Here is a 23406-nt window from a genome sequence, read left to right as displayed (position 1 = left end):
AACTCTGTTAAGTTAGAGAATTGAAAAGGACATAATCTAGAGTTAATGAGGCTGGGGTGGTGGGAGGGAAACTAAGAAGAAAAAAATGATCTAGGCCAGAAAGCAGACAGACATCATAAAAAGAATTTTAAAGCTTTTTGGGGGTAGGGGGTAATATAGTGGGTTTCTTTTGGTTTATTTGGTTTTGGTATTCTGTTTGTTTGTTATCCAAGTATCTGCATTTATTTAGTATGTAGACTATATTTTGTATATAGTCTTATTTGACAGCCCAAGTTTGTTCTTGCAGTAATACAAGTTTTCATACCGGGATTGTACAGTTATTATTAATTTAAAAAAACACTTAAATAAATTTGATTCCCCTATTTAAAAGTTAATTTGTCTCTTCATTGGATTCTGTGATAACCAGATTTTAAATTCCTCTCATTCACAATGTGAAAATAACAATGTATACACCTCTTTTGCCTTTGTTATAAGCTGTTTTCTTTTAATTCTTTTGTGCAGAAACAGTCTAACCACAGCACAGCACAGGAATGTTTTATGTTATTGTCATAACAATTCTAAGTTTGTCAAATTGCAAGTTATGTAAAAGACTTAATTATGCATTGTGCTGCATTTGAACCAGAAGTATAAAATAGTTTGTGTGTATGCAATTTTGACAACCACAATACATTTTAAGGAAAAATAATATTTAAAATGTTTTCTTTACTATGTTAGTCTTCGGCAAGCAGGAAGGGCTTTTCTGAAGTGAGATTAGACAATAGAGCCAACTTCATTTTTTATGCACGTGAACAGAGAGGGCTTGAGGTTATTAGTTGAAACCGAGTAACCTTTCCAGGCTTTCATCTCTTTCTTTTCAAATTTGAATATGAAAAGCATATTCAAGTCAAAGACCATCACTTTAATGACATTTGGCAGTCATTTGATTTATTAGGTTTTAGAAAAAATTTTCCTTTAAATATTTCATCATACTATGCTAATCCTAGTAATATTGCCAGCTGCAGCCTTGTACCTGTATTAGTGGAGACAGAATGGTGTGGAATTTTCTCTGTCATCCTAGTAAAATTTCCATGAATCTACTGAATAATAAAATAACCTTATTGAAATATTCAGATTTGGGTTTTTAGTTAAAGTGTCTTAGAATACATAATAAAAGAAAATGTCTTTTGAAAGAAGGGGGTAAAATTACTTCATCAAATATTGAGGGGGTTTGCCAGCAATGGAAATTGTTCTTTATGGGAATATTCTTTACAATAGGGTACTTATGCTTTTCAGTTTGATTAATTAGATTATATACTTTGAAATATCAAAATAGTAATTGCTATGGTGAAATTACACACTGATTTACATTTGACAATGAATTCCTAAAAGTTAGTTATATAAGCAGGTCTTAGTATCAGGATTTTTAGTAGTATTTTAAGTTATATAATTTACAGTAGCATACCTCTGAATTTAATAGAGAGATTTAGTAAGGGGGAATAAAGAACAAATTTTAAATTGTAAACATTTAAAATTAAATTCAATGTAAACATTTAACTGAGGAATTATCTTGGTGTGATCTAATTTTTAAGTCATAGTCTATCATTTGTTTTAAATTATTGTTCAAGGAAACATATGACTCACATATAATGTTTGTTACACTAAAATCTATTAAATAAGGATTGAGATGAAAATTACACAAATATATTTTTTCATTAATTCTGTAAAAATGAGATAATTGTAAGAAAATTATGTTAAATTCAATAAAAATTTGTCTTTTGTTTGAAAACTTATTGCTCATTAAATGAAATATGTTATGGAAGAATACACAAGAGAATGAGCTGTAGCCCTACTTAATATGGATTCATACAGTTATTTATGTTAGCATAATAGTATAAAGTGTTCAACAGGCTTTGATCTTTGAATAACCAAAACTTTCTCAGGTACCATAGAGTAAAATAAAAGCAGTGATAAACGCGTATTTCACTACATAATTTGAAACAAGGCCAACTGATGTGTGTCATTCTGAAAGCAATTGGAGATGAAGATCTCATAATCTTCACTCCTGATGGACTACTAGCGGGTATATATAGCCTCAAATGTAAATCAGGAGACTATTGCCATGACACTGTTAACTTCAAACCCTGGGGCATTGGAAGCTCATTCTTTCTCTCTCTGTCGTGAATAATCTATCATGTGTAACTAGACTGTAGGGTACAATACCTTCCAAAAAAAGAAATCAATGAAGGCCAAGTACCTTCATGTTTTATTTAAAATTGACAGTGAAAAAAGAGTAAAGGATTTTTTTTTGTTCATTTCTTTTTGTTTCTTTATTGTGTTTTGTTTTTGCTCTTTAAACAGCCACCAGAAAAAATCCGGATTGAGATCATAGCCCTTAGCCTTAATGATTCCCGAGTAACTGCAGATGACACTATCCAGCGACTCTTCGTGGAGTGCCGATTCTACAGTCTTCCCGCTGAAGAGACACCCGTGTCACTTCCAAAACCCAAGAGCGGCCAGTGGGTCTACTACAATTATAGCTATGGTAGGTATGGTATTTATAATACAGACTTTTATCTGTGAAGGAAGCCAGAGGAACACGAGAAAGTACAATTGTCTAATGTTCACATAAAATCATGGAAGTATTATCAGAATAGATTAATGAAAGTCAAACCTGTAGCATAAGGATTAAGAAATTAAATTTAAAATTCAGTTGTCCCTTTGTGTCCGTGGGTTCTGCATCTTCAGATTCAACTAAAACACAATGGAAAACACTTGGGGGAAAAAATTCCAGAAAATTCCAAGGAGCAAAACTTATACTTATCATGCATCCTCACACTTTCTAGAGATCTTTTAACTGCAAAGTATCAGAAAAGTAAGCCATAATCACAGTATTTATTAGTAATGAAAAAACTGTTACTGAACTAATTTTAATGAAGGTACTCCCAAGAAAAGAGACAAGCTCTTCTGTTTTTTTTAAATTATTATTCATTGTAAAGGTTAGCAGGAGACTGTTTGGTTGAACTGACAACAAAATTGTTTTTTAGAAGTTGGTTATGCATTGAGAAATTTGGCCATGCAGCACAACAGATGTTTCCATTTGCTTAAGGAGCAATGCACGTTATTCTTTGGGGGAAACCTGTGGTACATGCTCAAGTTTCCTGGATTTTGTTCAGTCTCACATGATGGCCTAGGTCTGTTTGGGCTTTTTGTCAGTTGCTAGGTTGGGGCTTCCCTGATAGCTCAATTGGTAAAGAATCCACCTCCAATGCAAGAGACCTTGGTTCGATTCCTGGGTCAGGAAGATCCGCTGGAGAAGGGGTAGGCTACACACTCCAGTATTCTCGGGCTTCCCTTGTGGCTCAGCTGGTAAAGAATCCACCTGCAATGCAGGAGACCTGGGTTGGATCCCTGGGTTGGGAAGATCCCCTAGAGAAGGGAACGGCTACCCATTCCAGTATCCTGGCCTGGAGAACTCCGTGGACTGTATACTCCCTGCGGTTGCAAGTAGTCAGACACAACTAAGTGACTTTCACTCACTTTAGGTTGGTTAGTTGGCATTGATTTGGTTTTTTGTTTTTGTTTTTTTTATATTTTCCTTTTACTACAAGATATACTACTAACTAACTGGTATTTTAGTATTTCTGATGAATTATTAATAGTCACCTGATAGCAACAAGAAAACCAATAATCTATTAGAATTGAATTCTTTAGAAGTATTTACTATACTTTTCTGCAGCTTCTATTTCTACCTATTGAGTTTTGACTATACAGAATTTTCAAGGTTAATTGAAAAGAATTTTAAGGATATTTATATGGTGGGAAGGGAGAGAAATGTACTTTGGGCTTAGAAGCAAATTAATGCTGTTTTATATCTACTGTATCTAAAAAAATGAAGTCCTAGATCATCGGCAGATTTGAGAAATAATTATTATTAACCTTGTAGAAGGCTTATTTTTCACTTAAGGAAGACATATTGAAAGTGCTTATTTTTAAATTACTATGTTTACATCTCCTTCCTTGTAGGAGAATCTCCTTGAATCTTTGCTTCATAAATAACTTCTCTCATTCATCTAATTATTGTAATGATTTAGCATTCACAAGTTACTTGATATAAAAGGTCAATATAATATAGCTTTACATCTTCCAAATCTTATTAAATGTTAATGAAAGTAGTTTTATTTCCAAACTGACTTTTTAACTGAGACAGAAAATTTAAAGGCCAGCTAGTGCATGCTGTCTCCTTTTGGAACACCATTCCAGTTGAGAGGTGAACTGAACCTTGCGATGATTTTACTCTGCAGTATGATTTGAATCTACTCAGAAGGGATTTGTATACTGAGGCCTGAATTAGGTACATAAAATGAGAGGTTTAGACTAGTGATCCCCAGGATTATTCATAGCCTAATTCAGTCTTTATTAAGAGGTGTTAGTACCAGTTTCACATACACAAAATAGATCTTTTTTTTAGGGCTACTAACACTAGGGGGAAAAAAAGAATCAAAGTTGAATTAACTTGCTAGACATCGGTAGCAAAAACAAAAGTTATATTTTATTGAGCTTGAAAATGTTGCTTGGAGAATGCTGAGAGAGCAAGAGAATAGTTTGGTTAAAAAAAATAAGATTAATGGTAGATCTAAAGAATGTTGTCTGGGCTGAATAACATCTTCTAGAGAGCTGACAGTGGGAAGGAAAAAAGATTAATGAAATCGTCCAAAGTTTTTATGAGTCTTATACAGATCTAGGCCTTTAGTCTCTGAGCACTGAACAGTCTATCTGTTGGAACAATTAAGGTTTAATTCAGAAGATGAAAAAGAAGCAGAACTTTAGATTTTGTTACTAATGGGAGGAAAAACTTGGCAAAGATAAGGACTAAGGGGAGATAATACTTTAACACAAAAGTTATCTGAGATTCAAGTTTATCAACCCTTAGCCTGCCAGGTGCCTCTGTCCATGAGATTCTCTAGGCAAGAATACTGGAGGGGGTTGCTGTGCCCTCCTCGAGAGGATCTTCCAGACCCAGGGATTGAACCTGCATCTCTTATGTCTCCTGCATTGACAGGTGGGTTCTTTACCATTAGTGCCACCTGGGAAGCCCCCTTATATAATTAAACTATCTGTATTTCTTTTGCCAAATAACATTGCTAAAGAAAATAGGGATTTCCCCAACCTGCAGAAGTGAGGGATGTAGTTTCTGAATTTTGTTTTTTATTGGAGTTGCTTTGCAATGTTTTGTTAGTTTCTGTTGTATAGCAAAGTGAATCAGTTATACATATACGTGGGTTGTGTTTTTAATGGTAGAGAATTCAAGATCACCTCAAGTATTTGGACTACTGGTTTGTATCTTTTCTGAGACACATCCATTCAGTAAATTTATGTCAAATTCTAGCAAATCCTATACCCATGTGGCTTCTGATGAGAATGAAAGGTAATTATCTTACCTTTTAGAGAGTTCAGATTCATTTCATAATCACCAGGATTGCTTTTTAATGGATATTTTAAGTTTTGAAATGTAGATTTTTTTTTTTTTACCTACATAATTCAGAATATCAAATGGATATTCTTGGGATCATAACCTGATTAGAGGTAACCTAAGTGTCTCCCACATGTTTAACACACAAAAAAATGTTTACTAGTTTCTGATCCTTTTCAAAAATCAGAGAAGGAGCTGATTTAAAAAACACCAAGGGTCTAAACCTTAGTTCTCAATAGTATCCTGACCAGCAGCTGGGAAGATGTTAGACATGCAGATTCTCAGGCCTTCCCCATACCTACGGAGTTAGAAATTGAAGGTGAGCCCAGTCATCTGCATTTAATCACATCCTGCAGGGATTCTGATGCATATTAAAGACTAAGAACCATTAGGATAGATTAAGTTCCCGAAGGCCTCATTTATACAAGCAGGAGAGCTGTACTTCTCACTTGGTACACTTGTGGAGAACCAAACTCATCAGTGTGTAGCTGGAGTTTTTTCTAAAAGGAAATTTTTTATTTTCAAGTATAGTTGTAAAGTGCTGTATGTTAGTTTTAGGTGTACAGTGATTCAATTACATATATACATACAGATATATATATATGTATGTATGTATATATATATATATACACATACAGATATATATATCTTTCTTTTTCAGATTCTTTTCCCCTTATAAGTTATTACAAAATATTGAGTATAGTCCCATATGCTATATAGTAGGTCCCTATTGTTTATCTGTTTTATGTATAGTAGTGTGAATCTATTAATCCAAAACTGCTAATTTATCCCTCCCCCTACCTTTTGCCCTTTAGTAACCGTAAGTTTGTTTTCTTTCTCTGCTTTGTAAATAAGTTCATTTGTCTTTTCTTTTTTTTAGATTCTACATATAAGTAATATCATATAATATTTGTCTTTCTTTGTCTGGCTTACTTCACTTAGTATGATCATCTCTAAGTGCATCCATGTTGCTGCACATAGCATTATTTCATTCTTTTCAGTGGCTGAGTAATGTTCCATTGTATACACATAAATCTATTTGGAAGATGTGGTACATATACGATGAGCACACACACACCTCCCACACGTCATCTTCATGCATCTGTTGATGGGCGTTTAGGTTGCTCCCGTGGCTTGACCACTGTAAATAGTGCTGCAGTGAACATTTGGGTGCATGTTTCTTTTTGAATTACAGTTTTCTCTGGATATGTGCCCAGGAGTGGGCTTGCTGGCTCATATGGTAGTTCTGTTTTTAGTTTCTTAGGGAAACTTCATACTGTTCTCCATAGTGGCTGCACCATTTTACATTCCCACCAACAGTGTAGGAGGGTTCTCTTCTCGCCACACCCTCTCCAGCATTTATTATTTGTCGAAAGGAATTTTTGGAAGTGTTCAGTCAAGAGCATTGGTTAAGGTACCAGGTTTAAGGAAGCAATATCCCTTTTAAGAAAGCGTGAAAAGAGAGTGAGGTGGCTTCTCTTGACACAGTGATGGAACTCGCTCACATTTCAGCCTGTGCTAACAGCATGGTTGCAGCTTAAACAACAGGAAGAGTTCTGGCCTCATGTGGAAGAAGGAGGTTTAGCACGGAGGTTAAGAAGGCAGGCCATGAGGCAGACCTTCCTGGATTCAGATTCTAGCTCCGCCACTTCCTAGCCAGGTTACTTGAGGCAAATGACTTACCTTCTCTAGGTCTGCATGATCGTCTGTAAATTGTGGGTCAGCATGGTTCTTAACAGATGTGATTGCAGTAAGCAAAATATTGAGTGTAGGATGTAGTACATGAATGTCACTCACTAAATGGTGGCCATCACTATTTTTATCTTTGTTAAGAGACTAGGAAATACAGTGTGCTAGTCCTCTTGCCTAGAAAATCCCATGGACGGAGGAGCCTGGTAGGCTGTAGTCCATGGGGTCGCTGGGAGTCGGGCACGACTGAGTGACTTCACTTTCACTTTTCACTTTCATGCATTGGAGAAGGAAATGGCAACCCACTCCAGTGTTCTTGCCTGGAGAATCGCAGGGATGGGGAAGCCTGGTGGGCTGCCGTCTATGGGGTCGAACAGAGTCGGACACGACTGAAGCGACTTAGCAGCAGCAGTCAACTGAATGAAGCAAAAGCAAAACGTGTCCCAGCTATACCAGTTTTTACCAGTTTCAGTGCCGTTGTTCAGTCACTCAGTCGTGTCCCAACTCTTTGCGACACCGTGGCCTGCAGCACGTCAGGCTTCCGTGTCCTTCACTGTCTCCTGGAGCTTTCTCAAATTCATATCCATTGAGTCGGTGATGCCATCCAACCATCTCTTCCTCTGTCGTCCCCTTCTCCTCCTGCCTTCAGTCTTTCCCAGCATCAGGGTCTTTTCTAAAGAGTCAGCTCTTCACATCAGGTAGCCAAAGTATTATTCAGTGGTAAAGATGTTTTTTTAAAACGTTGAACATAGAATTGCCAAAGATTCAGCAATTATACTCTGGAAACACACCTAAAAGAATTAAAAGCAAGGACTCTGACAGAGTTTGTACATCATGTTCAGCACAGCATTATTCACAACAGCCAGGCGGTGAACAACCTAAATACCCATCAGAAGACATAAAATGTGGTGTGCTGTGCATGCTAAGTCATTTCAGTCGTGTCCGACTCTTTGCATTCCCGTGGACTGTAGCCCACTAGGCTCCTCTGTCCATGGAATTTTCCAGGCAAGAATACTGGAGGGGGTTGCCATTCCCTTCTCCAGGGGATCTTCCTCACCCAGGGATCAAACCCACATCTCTTAGATCTCTTGCATTGGCAAGTGGCTTCTGGTGGCTAAAATGAGGTCCCGTTGCTCTTCCCATAGTGGAAGAGAATGACTTTTTTAAAAAGCATGACATTTTAGCATTGATAGGTAACACACTATATTTATAAAATTTACAAGAACCCTTTGTCTTTTTCGATTTGTGTAAATCACAGTAACTTATATAATTGGCCACAATCACTAGTACGGTATCGTGCAAAGAACAATAAGCTCAAGGCTGTAGTTTGGCCTTGGCTCTTCCTTCTCTTAAACCACCAGCCCACCCCTACACAGACCTTCGCGCCCCTCAGCATGTGTGCCTAACTCAGTGCCTGGCATGTACCGTCTTTGGCCCTCAGTTTTTACTCAACTGAGCCAAGGATTAAATGAGTTGATAGCATCATAATTTGAGATTGAACTCAAATTGTCCAGGGAAACATTATCAGTATAAAATATGTTTGTTCCCAGTGAAACCTGGCTTTAGAATTGTCGTGGTATCTTTCACCCTGTGTGTGATAAAGGGATAATCTCTAAATTGAGATCTGGTCACCAGAGAGACTTTAACTCCAAAATGGCATCTGAAAAAGAAATTTCTTCCTTCCACAGCTAAGGTATGGCTGAAGGGCTGCCAAGCTGAGAAAAAAATAAGCGGATGAAAATTGAAGTGTTCACACTCCAAGATGCCATTTTCCCAAAGTGCAGACACTTATTTACTTTTACGTGTTCACCGTCTTCTTCCTGGTGGGACTCAGATGAGTTATCTAATCTGATATTTCAGCTCAGTAAAGTCTAGCCACATCCCTGCATGCAGGGTGTACCTTTAAAACCACAGACACTTCACACCCAAAAAAGCCTCTCCCCGCCTCCCTCCAGAAGTCTATCCCGTACCCCCCACCCAACCACGAACAAACGGCAGCCTGTGGATTTCCTCAACCCAGCGCACTAGGATGCCTCTTTTATTTCTTGTTGTGGCAGGAAAGAAGGATTAAATTACCGGGGCTGTCGGGAAGGACAAGCTCTCTGCCATACATTATCATTATCACTCGCTCCTCGGGTGAAAGAAAATGCAGTAAATCCCTCAAATACAAAGCAATAAAGACCGCTGGCTTTTACTGTCATGACTGCCACTGCCATTAACAGGCAGTGACAGCGATGTGGCACTCTCAGATGTTGCTCGTATCTTCTCTGACAGTGTGCACAGAGGCCTGCCAGTGACATGACATTAGATCACATGACTATTCAGATTTGATTCTGGTTTCCAGCGCTGCTTTCTTTTCCCAGGCGTACAAGCAAGGTGGCATGCGTCTCTAAAAACAGGTATTTATACAAATACAGAATGGTACTAATGTAGCATATTCCTGAGTGACTGCCTCCTGTGAGTTTTGTGTGTTTTTTTTTTTTGGTTTAGTGATCCACATGGATAAAGAAAACAACCAGGCCAAGAGAGACATCTTAAAAGCTATACTACTGAAACAAGAGATGCCTAATAGAAGGTATATTTTAAGCATTCTAAATTACCTGATGGTTTATACAAGGTAGCATGGTGTGGTTAAAAAAAAAAAAAGCACAAGATAAGGAAGCAGAACACAACTTCTCTCATTCGCTCTGTGTCCTTGAACGAGTATGTGACCTCTCTGTGTCTCTTTCCTCCTAGAAATATCATAGCCCTGCCTATCATACAAAGTAGCTGTAAAGATCCTACAGAGCTCTGCAAACCAAAAGACCTGTACAGTGTAGTTAGTATATAAAGTACCCCACTGCCACTGTGACTCTAAAGCTCCCAACAAGGATTGCCAGGAGGGGGCGCTCCGGACCCAGTGTCTGGAGTATAACTTCCTGTTCGGTCACTAGCTGTCGGACCTCAGACCAGCACCGTGCCTCACTTTCTGCACCTGTAAAATGGAAACAATAATTCCATATAGGGTGGTTGTAAGGTTTAAATGAGATGATACATGTTATATGGATAGAATAGCTCCTCACACAGGAGCTTAAGCGCGTGGTAGGTAGTCACTGCACTCATGATAAGCAGTAGTAAGTATATAATAATATTATTATTTGTAACAGCTCCTCAGCCTTTTAGACATTTTTACATCACTATCAGGGTTTAATAATTCATCATTTCATGTTATTTTTAATGTCTTTTTTGGCCAATTTGAACAGGGCACTTTGCATTTTGGGTCCATATAGAAGTTAAACCCTTTTGAGAAGGAGAAAAAGCACATGATCTTAGTGAGTTCATGCATTTGAGTGAACTCACATCCATGCAGTCTCAGGAGTTATCTCAGTGCTGCCTATGAATGCTGAGTGGGGCTTCAGCGGTGCCCCTTTACTGGCTTGTCCCCCTTGGCCTGGAGGGGGACCCTTTATCTCCCCATTGTCTTCTCCTTGCCTTTATGGCCCATGATGACACAGCCTCTCACTGCCTTACCTGAGCTTAGCCCCCAGCCTGAGAAAGAGACTCAAGTTCATCTCTTTCCTGGAGGTCATGAAGTGAATGTTCACAACATTAGATTTTTCAAAAGAGCTTTCAAACTAGCATCCAATCTTCTGTTTCATGAAAGCAAACTGAAATTCTTAGCTCTTAGGATCTGACAGTGGCTTTTTCTTTAAGTCCTTGAAATACATGTATTGTTTCCTTGGCTCATGATTCTGAAGAAAGAGTAGGAAAACCCTGTTAATTACTTCGAGGTTTGGTGTTTTTCCCAGGACGGTAGATAATCACTCAGGTTTTACTTACTTTGTACACTTCGGCTTCTTTCAAGGCCCCTCACATACCACCAGTCCCTCAGGCACCGCAGGTCACTAGTGATTAGACAGCACTGGCCGTGTCACCTGCTTCTCTGCAGTCAACAAGCTAGGTTATCACTGTCCAGAACTGAGCTTTAAAAAATAAAGAAGTCCACAATAACTATAATTACTCCCACTCTCCCATCATTGTTTGCCTTAACATTTCTAAATGCCCCCCAGAGACACAAATGTTCGTGTCATTTTAGAAATATGCAGCAAAAGGCACTGCAGGGGCAGAGTGACTGACTCAGGGCCGATGACAGCCGAGTGAGGCCTTGGAGCACCAGCCGCAAGCTCCTCTGACTGCCAAGGGAGGGACGGGGCCATCGCGGGAGGCAGTGTCATTTTCTTAAGGAAAAAAAAAAAGAATTTACATCTGTCCACAGGCAAAAGACAGTTGTGATTCCAGTGAATGTTCTCGCTTCTTATAAATACTCTGAGGTTACATTACTTCAAGTACCTCCTAGATTATGAGAACGCTTTTGCTCAGACAGCATCCCTCTCGTAAACTGGTGATACCATATTCAGCCACAGCTAGATAAGTTTGACCAAACTTCCCTGACACACATAAAACGATGTGCGTTGTATAATATAGTGAATTACACGTAGCGCCTTTGCTTGCTGCCCTGTGCTATATTTACAAGTAGATAAGCGTCACATTAAAAGTGAGGCAACGCATTGAAATGGGAGTCTGAAAACTATTCTTTGAAGTCATAGTTTTGTTACTGACTTAAGGCTCCTTTTTGGTTTCATTTCTTCCCTGCAAGTGTTCTACTGTGCAGATCCAGCGTAAAACTCACAGGTGACCCTTAGTCTCTTCTATCCAGTTTCATATAAAAAGGAAGTATTTCAGAATGTGGAAGGAATCAGAAATGTCATTTTAGAAAATGATCTAAGGAATTTCAGTGTCTTCTGGTTTCCTAAATGACAGCAAGCAACGTTTGAGGTCTCAATCTTGAGGCCCACCCAGCCCAAAGCTGGCCTTCTCCAGCCAGTCTTCAACTAGGACTTCAGTTTTGCAGTTCACATAGTAGTTCAACAAACATTTGTGATCCCTACCTAAGTATCAGGAACTAAAATGCTGGATAAGAGGAAGTCTCTGCACTCATGGAATGTACATCTCGCTGAGGGAGACAGCCAACAAGTCGACCAACTATACATTACAGTAGGTACTAAAAGAAAGCTAAACAAGCTGCTAAAATAGAAAATAACATGAAGGGAATCCCCTGGCAGTCCAGTGGTTAGGGCTCCAAGCTTCCACTGCCAGGCCTGGGCTCGATCCCTGGCCTAAGATCTCAAGATCCATGTAGCCCAGCCAAAAAAAAAGTAGGAGTAAAGAAAATAATAACAACATGAAGGCATATCCAAGGAGATGACATTTAAGCTGGTTAGTGAAGCCTCTTCAGCACATAAAGCAGGGTTCCATCTCTCTTGTCTGACAGGGTTCAAGGTAAGATGAGATGTGTCCATATGAGTCCATGTATGTGTATATACAGTTTAGCCTAAACCAAGGCTAAACTAAATAGTTTTTAAACTGTCTCAGTGCACCTTCTTCCCTTTTCAGCCTAACACTAATTTCTTATTTTTGTATTTGATATCTCACTTTGCTCTTGATAGAATTTAAACCAGAAGTATTGCTTTTTCTAATGTTTAGCCCTTTTGTTGGCATTTAGAAGGGTTTTTTTTTTTTCCCTTTTTGTCTCAGAATTCTCATATATTCAGTGGAGGTTGTAGTCTGCATTTGTAAAGTGATAGATGTTATCCTTAAATGAGACATTATTTAAGGATAACATTTAACATTATTATTATAATCTTGTAGCCTCTGTCTTCTCTGTAAGTCTTGTGGGTATAAAATGTGCATCAAATATCACTTCTAATTCATGCTTTTCTAAGCACACTCATTTTAGGACAATATCTTTCATCATTATTCTTCTTGTTTGAGTGATATAGCCATTGGGTAATTTGGGTGTCTCTGTTTTCTATTGCAACAAGCTTTTCCCATGCCTTCTTTTTCTCTCCCCTTAGAAATGGAGAGGCTTAAGGAACTGTACCTAGGTTAAAAATAATAAAAATAAAAGAGCAAACACGTATTCAGTGCTTACTATGTTCCAGGTACTGTTTAATGTATCATCTAATTTGATCTTAACAAGAGCCAAATGAATTATTACTGTCCTACCGATAGGGAAACTGAGATCAGAGAGGTTAAGTAATTTGTACAAAGTCACACAGCTAATAGTAAGGCAGAAATTTGAGCCCAAAATGGATGCCCTTAACCACTTAATCTTTTTTCTAACTTTTTATTTTGTATTGGGGTATAGCTGGTTAACAATGCTGTGAGTTTCAGGTGAACAGGGAAGGGACTCAGCCACACGTAGACATGTATCCATTCTCCCCCAAACTCCCCTCCCACCCAGGCTGCCACATAACACTGAGCAGAGTTTCCTGTGCTGTACAGTAGGGCTTTGTTGTTAACCACTTAATTTCTCTATTTTATGCATCATATAAAATATCTATCTCACCCACTTTGCAGACCATTCTGTAGTCTTCATAATTATACAGTTATTGTGTAAATAGGTATTACCTTTGGTTTCAACTTAAGGGATTTCTATTTCCTGAACAAAACGTATTGCTAGCCAAAAAGCAGAGACTTAGTAAAGAAATGAAATGTTGAATACTTGTAGCAAATTATTTTAAAATATTGTCATGTTTACCTGTAAGTATTTGGAAAGGATTTTAACTGTGCATATTTTTCAAGGCACAATGTCTCAGAGACTTAGATTTTTACTGAAGAATGTTATCTAAGAAACAAGTTTCTTGTTTGCATCTGATTTGGAATGGATACATTTTGAAAATGGTTAATATGGTAGTTTACAAGGATTCATGGTTTAAGCTACGCTGCCAAGACATATCAAAAGACTACTTAACTGTAAATTCCTGTCATTTGGTCAATCCATGTTTGGCCTCAACACAAGCCACTAATTCAAATCAGTTCCATCAGAACCCTACAATTATATGTCTAAAAGTAAAATAAAACTTGGATGCTATGATTGTAAGTTAAAAGATTTCTGAAGTAATACAAACATTTCATATAGCTGTTGGCTGGAACTACAGCATTTATCTAACATAAATCAGAATATATAGAACACAGTTGGTTAAGCTGCTTAGTAGAAACTCTAAAGTTGTGCGTTTCTGTAGAAAATGTTACCTTTCTGTTGAAAACACTGCCCTAACCTCCATGGTCTTGACTCACTTGATCCTTTTAGCCTCAACAGTAGACATGTCAAAATATGATCAGATAATTGTGTAACAGAGTGAACATCTGGTTCTTCTCTTCGCCTAGTAATTTTCTCAGATTCTAGAGATAAATGGTAATCAGTGCTGAGAAAAGTGAATTAGTGTTCATGTGAAGTCTGTTTGTGCGCTAATCATTCTAATCATTCATAGAATAATTTATCTAACACAATTTTCTTTTTATTGGAATGATAGAAAACTTTGAAATGTCACAGTTTCTGATTTTTAAAACACACCCATTCGGGAGTCTTGTTTCGCTTGTGGTGGTCTCCTTCTCACTTTCTGGTGATGTTCTCTGTCCTTCCGCTCCTCAGTGTTCGCTTCACTGTGGTCAGTGACCCTCCTGAGGACGAGCAGGACCTGGAGTGTGAGGACATTGGCATCGCTAACGTTGACCTCGCTGACGTGTTTCGGGAAGGGAAAGACATCATCGAGCAAAATATCGATGGTACGGGTGGAAGTATTGCTCAATCTGTACCACCAGCAATTGCTGAAATCCAAAGCCTTTATTAAAACCTTTTTGCTGGCTGCAAAGATGTTGAGTCACACACTAGCTGAACCCTTTGCAACTCAAGCTGACTTTCTGCTGAAGCTGGAATCTCTCCCTGCATCCCCCTCCTTCTCTGCCTTCCTTTGAGTCAACAGAAATTTAAAAATAATTAATTGTGTTTCACAAGGAATTACTCATTTTGTTAGTATGGGGGGGTTGGGGAGTGTGACAATAATTTGGCCATTGGATTGTTTTTAATATTGTTTATAGAAGCCTCATGCTGTCAAGCCTCACTTCAGCTAAGGCATGCTATTCTGAGTGATCATTATCATGTCTTTTGCAAGGCTTCTCTTTAATTCAATGTTACAGTCCGGTGATAGAGTCACAGCTAATAACTCTGAGTCATTTTGGTCACTTGCTTCTCATCAGGATTCAGGGTGGAGTTAGGGATTCTTTACAAAAAGTCCGCTCCTCGACTTTCACCTCACCAGGTATGCGTCCCACCAATGCCTATTTTCTACTCTTTATCCTTATATAACACATTTAGAATCTGCTGAAGGAATTGTACTTTACGAAATCAAGACCTTTAATAATAATAATCAGGGATGGCCTGAGCTATACAATAAATGGAGCAATGAGGCTGAGTCCTAGTCTCACTTCTTAAGTCAGCAGAGCCATCCACAGCTGGAAGAATGTAAATGGTTTGTTAACTCATTGATTCGTGCATTAAGTGAACACTTAACTGAGCACCTCTTAAGTGCCAGGCACTCTGCTTATAGCATAATTCAGCCATCAAGCTTGCCCTGGATGTGCGTCAAGTGCTCCAAATTCAGAATCAAGCCAAATAATTAACCAAGTTAGACCAAGTAACCAAATTAGAAACCTGTTCTGGGAAATTTTATAAACTGTACATATCACATACATATCATATACATGTCACAACTTTGGCAGGCATAGAAGAATAAGATAAGAGGATTAAAATATTAACCTAAATCCTATAAAGACAGCCAGAACCAAGAGACAAAAAGGATCAAAATTATCTCTGCTTTGTATTCTTAATCTCTTCTCCAGTCAGTTCTGTTTCACACACCATCTTCTCATCCTGCAAGACCACAAATGACCATATTGACCTGATGTCGACAGCTATTGTGGCCTTGTTCTGGGAAAGAGTCAGAAAATTAAAATACTAGTCGAGTCAGGCTTTTATTGCTTTGCCAGACATAGACGTGAAACATCCCAAAGAAGAGGTGACAGCTCCTCTGTGTGCTGGGGACCACTTGTGCCCCCACAGTCTCCCTTCCTGCTCATTTCTCCACCTAAGTCTTTGTATATTAAGTTTTATATGAAGGTTTCCTTACAAATTTTCTTGGAATTAGGCACACACACATTAAAAGTTCAAGAAAATCACACATACAAAAAGAAAAGAAACTATATAGACTCCTAAGCGCTCTCAGACTTACCAGGTCCAAAATTCTGGCCTTGAATCACTAGTAAGTATCCTGTTCATAGAAGGTGGAGTCTGAATCAGCAGCCCATTTCGCTGCCACCCCCAAACTCAGAGAATGATCAAACAATCTCCCTTTGGCACACCACTGAAAGCTGTGCCTCCTTCCCAGAGAAGCCCACTGACACTCAAAAATGCTACATCTCCTTTCCTGCAACATCTGTTCATAGATCCTCAAAAGGAGGCCATAGACCTTAAGATTCTGGGTCTGCCATTTTAACTTTTTCTTATTTCACATATCATCTGTTTTTTAATATTTATTTGGCTCTGCTGCGTCTTAGTTGTAGCATATGGGATCTTTAGTGGCAGCATGCAAACCCTTAGTGGCATGTGGGATCTAGTCCCCAGTCAAGGATCGAACATGGGCCCCCTGAATGGGGAACACGAAGTCTTAGCCACTGGACGGCCAGGCAAGTCCCACATATAATCTATTTTAAATGGAATGCTTTCCTTAGATAAATAAGCATTCCAAATTATGACCACATAATTTCTTTAGAGTGGGTTGCCATTCTGTGATTTGCTAACACTGTATGTTAGAACAGATTCTTCACTGTCAGATCTTGATCCCTTTTAGACTTTTTGTTTCTTCCTAATAAATTCTGATTCTATGTGGGAATCATTATCCTATAGCCTTTCCACTAGGTAAAGGTCAGGATCAGATAATTAGTTTTAACTCTACAAGCAGTGTGTATTCGTACATGCCTACATGCCATACCTCTGAAATATGTATGCTGCTAAGTCGCTTCAGTCATGTCCGACTCTGTGCGACCCCATGGACTGCAGCCTACCAGGCTTCTCCGTCCATGGGATTCTCCAGGCAAGAACACTGGAGTGGGTTGCCATTTCCTTCTCCAATGCATGAAAGTGGAAAGTGAAAGTGAAGTCGCTCAGTCATGTCTGACTCTTAGCGACCCCATGGACTGCAGCCTACCAGGTTCCTCCATCCATGGGATTGTCCAGGCAACAGTACTGGAGTGGGGTGCCATTGCCTTCTCCCCATACACACATGACAAACTTTAATTCTTAGATTTCTGATACCAGTGAATTTTGGACTTTTATAGAGCTGTTTTCATCTTTTTGACTACTATTTCAGTTAGGCTTATCTCAAGAAAAATCTGTTGAATGATATTAACACTTTTCTGCTATTCTCTCCCTAGTTTTGGATGCCAGAGCAAGTGGTGGAGGTATTGGCAAGCTCAGGGTAACAGTCGAAGCACTCCATGCCCTACAGTCTGTCTACGAGCAGTTCAGAGATGACTTGGAGGCTTGAAAGAAACTGTTCCAGAGGCATCTCCTACTCCTGAGTAAATGCTCACATGAAAGCGCTTAGATGAGGTTTCCATAATTACTCTGGTGTATATAATCTATAATTCATGGCAAGCTGGGGCGGGGAGGACCGGGGTTTGAAGTGTTCATGTTTTGTATACTTTTTCATTTGTTTATTTTTCTATTCCCTTCTTCCCATGACTGCCACCCCTTGAGAACTTAAGTTCTCCACAGTGGGCAACACCTTCTCAATAATTTATACCTACATGATAACATGAGAAAGTCTATTTGCATTTTCAACATTTCCTTATGAAGAACTGAAACACAATTCCTATTTTTATTTTTAATAAGCAAAAAAGCATAAATCTTAGAAAACCTCTGAAAAAGAAATACTTTTATGTTATCCCTAATTGTCCCACTAAATGGAATGCCTATGATTAGCCTCATTAAGAGTTTTATACTGTGAAGATTTTATTAGAAGCACTATATGAAAATTACTTGGATTAATGTGTTAATTTTCCTCTTTAAAATGCTAATATCCATTTTATGCACATTAAAGCTCAGTATGCATTTTCTTTGATGCATGCCGTTTCTATCAATTAAATATAAAGAATGAGACTTGGCACCAACTTATTAAATCACTCCAAGTTTTGTTTTTCTTTCCTAAAAAGTATAGTTTTTCTTATTAATATTTGTATTGTTTTCAGATATTTGTAATGCTCATATGGATCCAGGGATGTGTGTATATAAAGAAGAAATATTTATACATGAAATTTACACTTTGAAAACTTAGCTTATGGCAGAGAAAGAAAATACTAAAAATATGACTCAGATTTTGATATGCTTAGTTAGACCTGAAAGGAGTATCTTTTTATCATTTTTTTAAAAATTTACATCAAGCTTGTACAATGCTCGGGTGTATCTGGATAACCAGATCCTTGAAAAGCAGCTCAGAAAGTTAATTTTCTAGCTTTTACTCAATCTCACTGAAGGATTTAATTGATATTTTTAATGGAGCTGTGAATCAATGCTGCAAAGGAATTGTCTCTAGAGGTCTAGGATATAATGCATTTCATTTTTTAATTTACTTTTTTATTTGTCATTTTCTTCAAAGGATTTTTATAGGCTGTGGGTTTTCACTGTTTGCAAACAGGCTATGTTCCTTCTTAAGCATATGTAAAGTATTCAGAGAGATAAGTAATTTATTAAAATCTACCTAATTTGCCGTGATATATTAAATCTCTGCTTCAGTGATCACAGACCATTTCATTTAGAGAATTAGGCATTCCCTCTTTGTGTGATTAAAGCTCTGGAAAATGAGTTCTTTGCTCCTATTTGTGAACATTCAAAGCCTGCTAATGGCAAGAAGATGGAATAGATTATGAGACAATTCATTACAGTTAAACAGAAAAAAAAAGCAGCTATAATGCAAAAATGCAAGTATGAATATCTGCATATAGTTTGAACCATCTGTGCTCTAATGGCTTCAATAATGACTCTCGTCTTTAAGAGGCTTTGAAATGACATCCGTACAATATTAATTTGTTGATGTACATTGTGGAACCAGTAGAGTATGATCTGACCACAGAAATCTATAAATTCTGTCTCTACCATTGGGCCTCCCTGTCTGGGGCCTGCCATCTCCAAGAAGAATCTTGCTCTCATCAAACTCGGCAAATCTTCATAATAACTCATTCCTCTGAAGCCTTCCAGAGACCACAAACATCTGCAGACTAAACCTCTCCAACCCTAGTAAACAGCCACATGTTTGTTGTCACTTCAGCTGGCTCTGAGCTCATCTTTTTGGCCTCTCTTTCTAGCTTTCTTTGGCTTTAAGCAGTTACAGTGTCATTAAGGCCCGTGATATTCCCTGCAGTAATTTAAAACAGCCGGATTATACCCTGGGATTAACTGAGTGGTTTTTGAGACATTTATTGTGGTATTCTCCCAGGAGGTTTGTATTATTGTTTTAAAACGTTACATCCCAAACTAAATGCCCTTTCTGTAGGGATAAGACTGGATTGTGCTGACTTCTTATGATCTCGAAGTGGAAAGGGGAAGTTTTTATTATAAATCTGTTGAGATCTAGTCAACTGTATAGAATATATATCTCAGCTGACATCAGAGCACTAGCCACATTCCTGTCATTTTCGTATGTACCATAACTTAAGATTCCTTTTCTAGTTTTGAAATACTCAGCCTCAAACTACATGAATTTTCACAAAACTCACTTTCATAAGTAGTTGAATAACTGCTGGCACATCCTGAAGTGGATAAGTGATCCTGGCTGCTTTAGACGGGTTTCTAGAATAGCTTTTCATTTTGTTTTGTGTTGAGCAGAGTTCATTGAACAGTTCCCCACCTTTTAGGATCAAGAGCAGTGTTTTTCTCTTGGTGAGCCAGGCTTGATCCATTAAGTATGCTTTGAGGGTAGAGGGGCCTGGCCGCACAAATGCACCCGTTTAAGGTAAGGCCTGTGTGAACTTACAGCTCTTGGTGTAAACGGACACAGTACACTCAGCACTTTTGGGGGCTGAAATGCTTTTAGTTTGGAAATATAAATAGAGATGTGATGTGGTATGTGGGAGAGTATATTTTACATGTTTTTTTGCCTACTGTAGTAGAAATGTCAAATTCCTAGCCACTGTCATGAGAAGCAGTTGACAAAAATAAGTTTTATGGTTTACAGTGTGGTTTACGTAGAGAACATTTCTCTTCACTCTCAGTTTCAACATGTTTTCTAAATTATCATGGTTTATTGCCGTTTAACTTAAATTAGTTTTTTTAAGAATAAATAGAGAATATATTTAATCAAATAAAGAACAGCCACGTTGAAATTCTGCTGTTGCTGCCATTCGCTCGTTACCACAAAATGCAAATAATTTCTGTGTATTATGAAGACGTGTGGGCCGAGAGTGGTCGTGTGATTGGGAAGGCTCTGCCTGCACCCATGTTCCCACAACAAAACATAAATTACTTTAGTAATCTGACATCAGGAGCTGTGACAATGAAAACCACTTCTTACACATGTTCTAACAAGAATCTGATTAACATTTCTGTGGATATGGAAAATAAGTTTTTTTAGTCAAACTGGCACAATTGCTGAATTTAGAATGATTTCCTTATGCTCTAGATATCGCAAAATGTGAATCATGTCTAAGAACAAATACAAGAATAAAATGTCATCTTTGGGTAGTACAGAACAACCAAGGGAGAGCTTCGGGGATATAAAATTATTGAGTGATTGACAATACCAGGATGATCATTCATCCCCAACTATGAGAGTACATTTTAATAAGTCACTCATGCCTGAAGGCCTCTGACCACCTTAGCAAAGAAAAACTAAACCCATGATTTATTACCGATTGGGCAACATGCCTAATTAGATCCATGAATGGGAGCAAAGGCAGCTTTCCATCCTCTTTGTTCAGAACAAAAACAACCCACGGGTCAACCAGAAAGCTAAAAAATATCAAAGCTACAGAAACAAGTGTTTCAAAATCTGAAAATTCAGAATGAGAAAACATCTCCTCATCCCCATCTCTTTTATCTTACAAGCTAGACTCTTCACTTCCATTTCAAAGCACCACCAGTGGACTGCACCCGGCAGTCTCACCTCCTGGGAAGCCGGGCCCGTGTTCCTGGTGCCGGCACACCTTTTGTTCTTGCCCTTTTCGTTTTCCCTGTAACATTGACTCAAATATTTAAACCATGTTTCTCCTTCAGTTTTTCTGAAGTAAAACCTGGTTCCCTCAGACTCTGAGCTCTTTTCTGTGGTAGATGCCTTTGGGCTTCTCCTTGCTTTTTGCCCTTTCTCACTCTTTATTGAGATGCGCCTTTCTCATCCCCATAACAGAATCAGCTCTCTCCCATTGAATGTCATCAGTTTTCTTTTTAAATCAGATGTACGTGTTGATCTTTATATTTCCGTCCTCTATTCTCTTCACACCTCTATTCCGCTGTGACGTTTCCTCCCACCTGTCTATCCCCCTGTTCATTTTTAGTTATTAGTCAAAGCGCATGTACTTCCTTCCTCTTTTCTTGTGCTCTAACCACATCTTTTTTTAAATTAATTTTTATCGTAGTATAGTGGCTTTACAATGTTATGTAGTTTCTACTGTACGGCAAGGTGAATCAGCTATACATATACATGTATCCCCTCTTTTGGATTTCCTTCCCATTTAGGTCACCACAGAGTACCGTGTAGGGTTCCCTGAGCTATATAGTCAGTTTTCATTACTTACCTATTTTAGACACAGTATCAATAGTGTATATATGACAATCCCAATCTCCCAATTAATCCTACTTCCCCTTTACCCCCTTGGTGTCCATATGTTTGTTCTTCTCTACATCTGTGTCTCTATTTTGCAAATAAGATTGTCTATACCATTTTTCTAGATTCCACATATATGCAACAATATACAATATTTGTTTTTTACTTACTTCACTGTGTATAACAGTCTCTAGTTCTGTCCACATCTCTACAAATGACCCAGTTTCATTCCTTTTTATGGCTGAGTAATATTCCATTGTATACATGTATCACATCTTTATCCATCCCTCTACTGATGGACATTTAGGCTGCTTCCACGTCCTGGCTGTTGTAAATAGTGCTGCAGTGAACACTGGGGCACATGTGTCTTTACGGTTTTTCTCTGGGTATATGCCCAGGTGTGAGATTGCTGGCTCATATGGTAGTTCTCTTTATAGTTTTCAAGGAACCTCCCTACTCTTCTCCACAGTGGCTGTACCAATTTACATTCCCACTCTAAATGCTTCTTTAGATACCAGCGTCTATGACAGTTAAAATGGCCTTCCCAAAACATGTCATTGTGTTAAGTCTTCTCTTAATTTAACATAACAGGGCACTCTTAGCCATTATGAAACTAAGGAAACAGCAGGCTAATTTTTATGTCTTTGCTTCTTGTACCTTTTTACAGTGAAGTAACAGAAGCTGAAACTCAGAAAGCTCTTATCACTGATAAGAAGCTGAAACATAAGGTGTTTTTAAGAAATTTTAAGGAAATGTGTCATTAAAAATCAAGCTATATATTCTATAAATGTGTTTTGTCATAGTTTACACATCAGCATTAACAACAGAAAAAGTAAGAGAAATTTTGCAAGAAAACTTAGAGACTACAATACAGCCTAAAGACTGGGGAGACTTTTCTAACCAAGAGAGGAAAGAAAAGCTATAAAACAAGAGATAGAAGCATTAAATATGTAAAACATTAAGGTACAGTGACAGTTTTAATATCAGACAAAATCTAATGCAATGTGGAAAACAAGAGACAAGGATTTTATACTGTTAAGGGAACAACAGGTCAAAGATGTAGCCAACTTGAATACATGCACGCATGCACGCACGCGCGCACACACACACACACACACACACACACGCTTCCCAGATGGAGCAATGGTAAAGAATCCACCTGCGTTCAAGCACGCACACACGCTATAAATCCACCTGCCAGTTCAGGAGATGCAGGTTTAATACCTGGCTCAGGAAGATCCCCAGGAGAAGGAAATGGCAACCCACTCCAGTACTCTTGCCTAGAAAATGCCATGGAAAGAGGAGCCTGGTGGGCTACAGTTCATGGGGTCACAAAGAGTCAGACACGGCTTACCAACTGAGCACACAGCACACACACAACACACACACAAATATATATATATATATATATATATACACACACATATACATACACACACACACACATATATATTTACACACATATACAGTAAATATTTCACAATATAGCCTCAAAATTCATGAAGCAATAACTGACAGAACTATAATGACTACATGGGTTTTAATAGAGTTTAATTCTCAAGAAAGTGATATATC

General features: G+C 38.2%; 1 protein-coding gene across 7 annotated transcripts in view; it reads left to right on the top strand.

The window, feature by feature from the left end:
* RPGRIP1L (RPGRIP1 like) overlaps window positions 1-20395 on the top strand; it is a 97007-nt gene extending 76612 nt beyond the window's left edge. For 6 of the 7 annotated variants that reach the window (XM_006043051.4, XM_044931857.2, XM_044931855.2 and 3 more), the window contains 4 exons: window positions 2338-2521; window positions 9629-9713; window positions 14613-14746; window positions 17450-20395. In XM_006043051.4, the coding sequence (XP_006043113.4) occupies window positions 2338-2521; window positions 9629-9713; window positions 14613-14746; window positions 17450-17562 (516 nt within the window). In that variant the 3' untranslated portion in view covers window positions 17563-20395. The remainder of the gene's footprint in view (window positions 1-2337; window positions 2522-9628; window positions 9714-14612; window positions 14747-17449) is intronic. The other variant, XM_044931856.2, reaches the window with a different exon arrangement.
* The last annotated feature ends 3011 nt before the right edge of the window (window positions 20396-23406 follow it).

The sequence above is a fragment of the Bubalus bubalis genome, chromosome 18, assembly GCF_019923935.1.
Source record: "Bubalus bubalis isolate 160015118507 breed Murrah chromosome 18, NDDB_SH_1, whole genome shotgun sequence".
Classification (NCBI taxonomy): Eukaryota; Metazoa; Chordata; class Mammalia; order Artiodactyla; family Bovidae; genus Bubalus; species Bubalus bubalis.
Note: the sequence above shows the minus strand (reverse complement) of the source record. Positions and strands in the feature narration are given on the sequence as shown.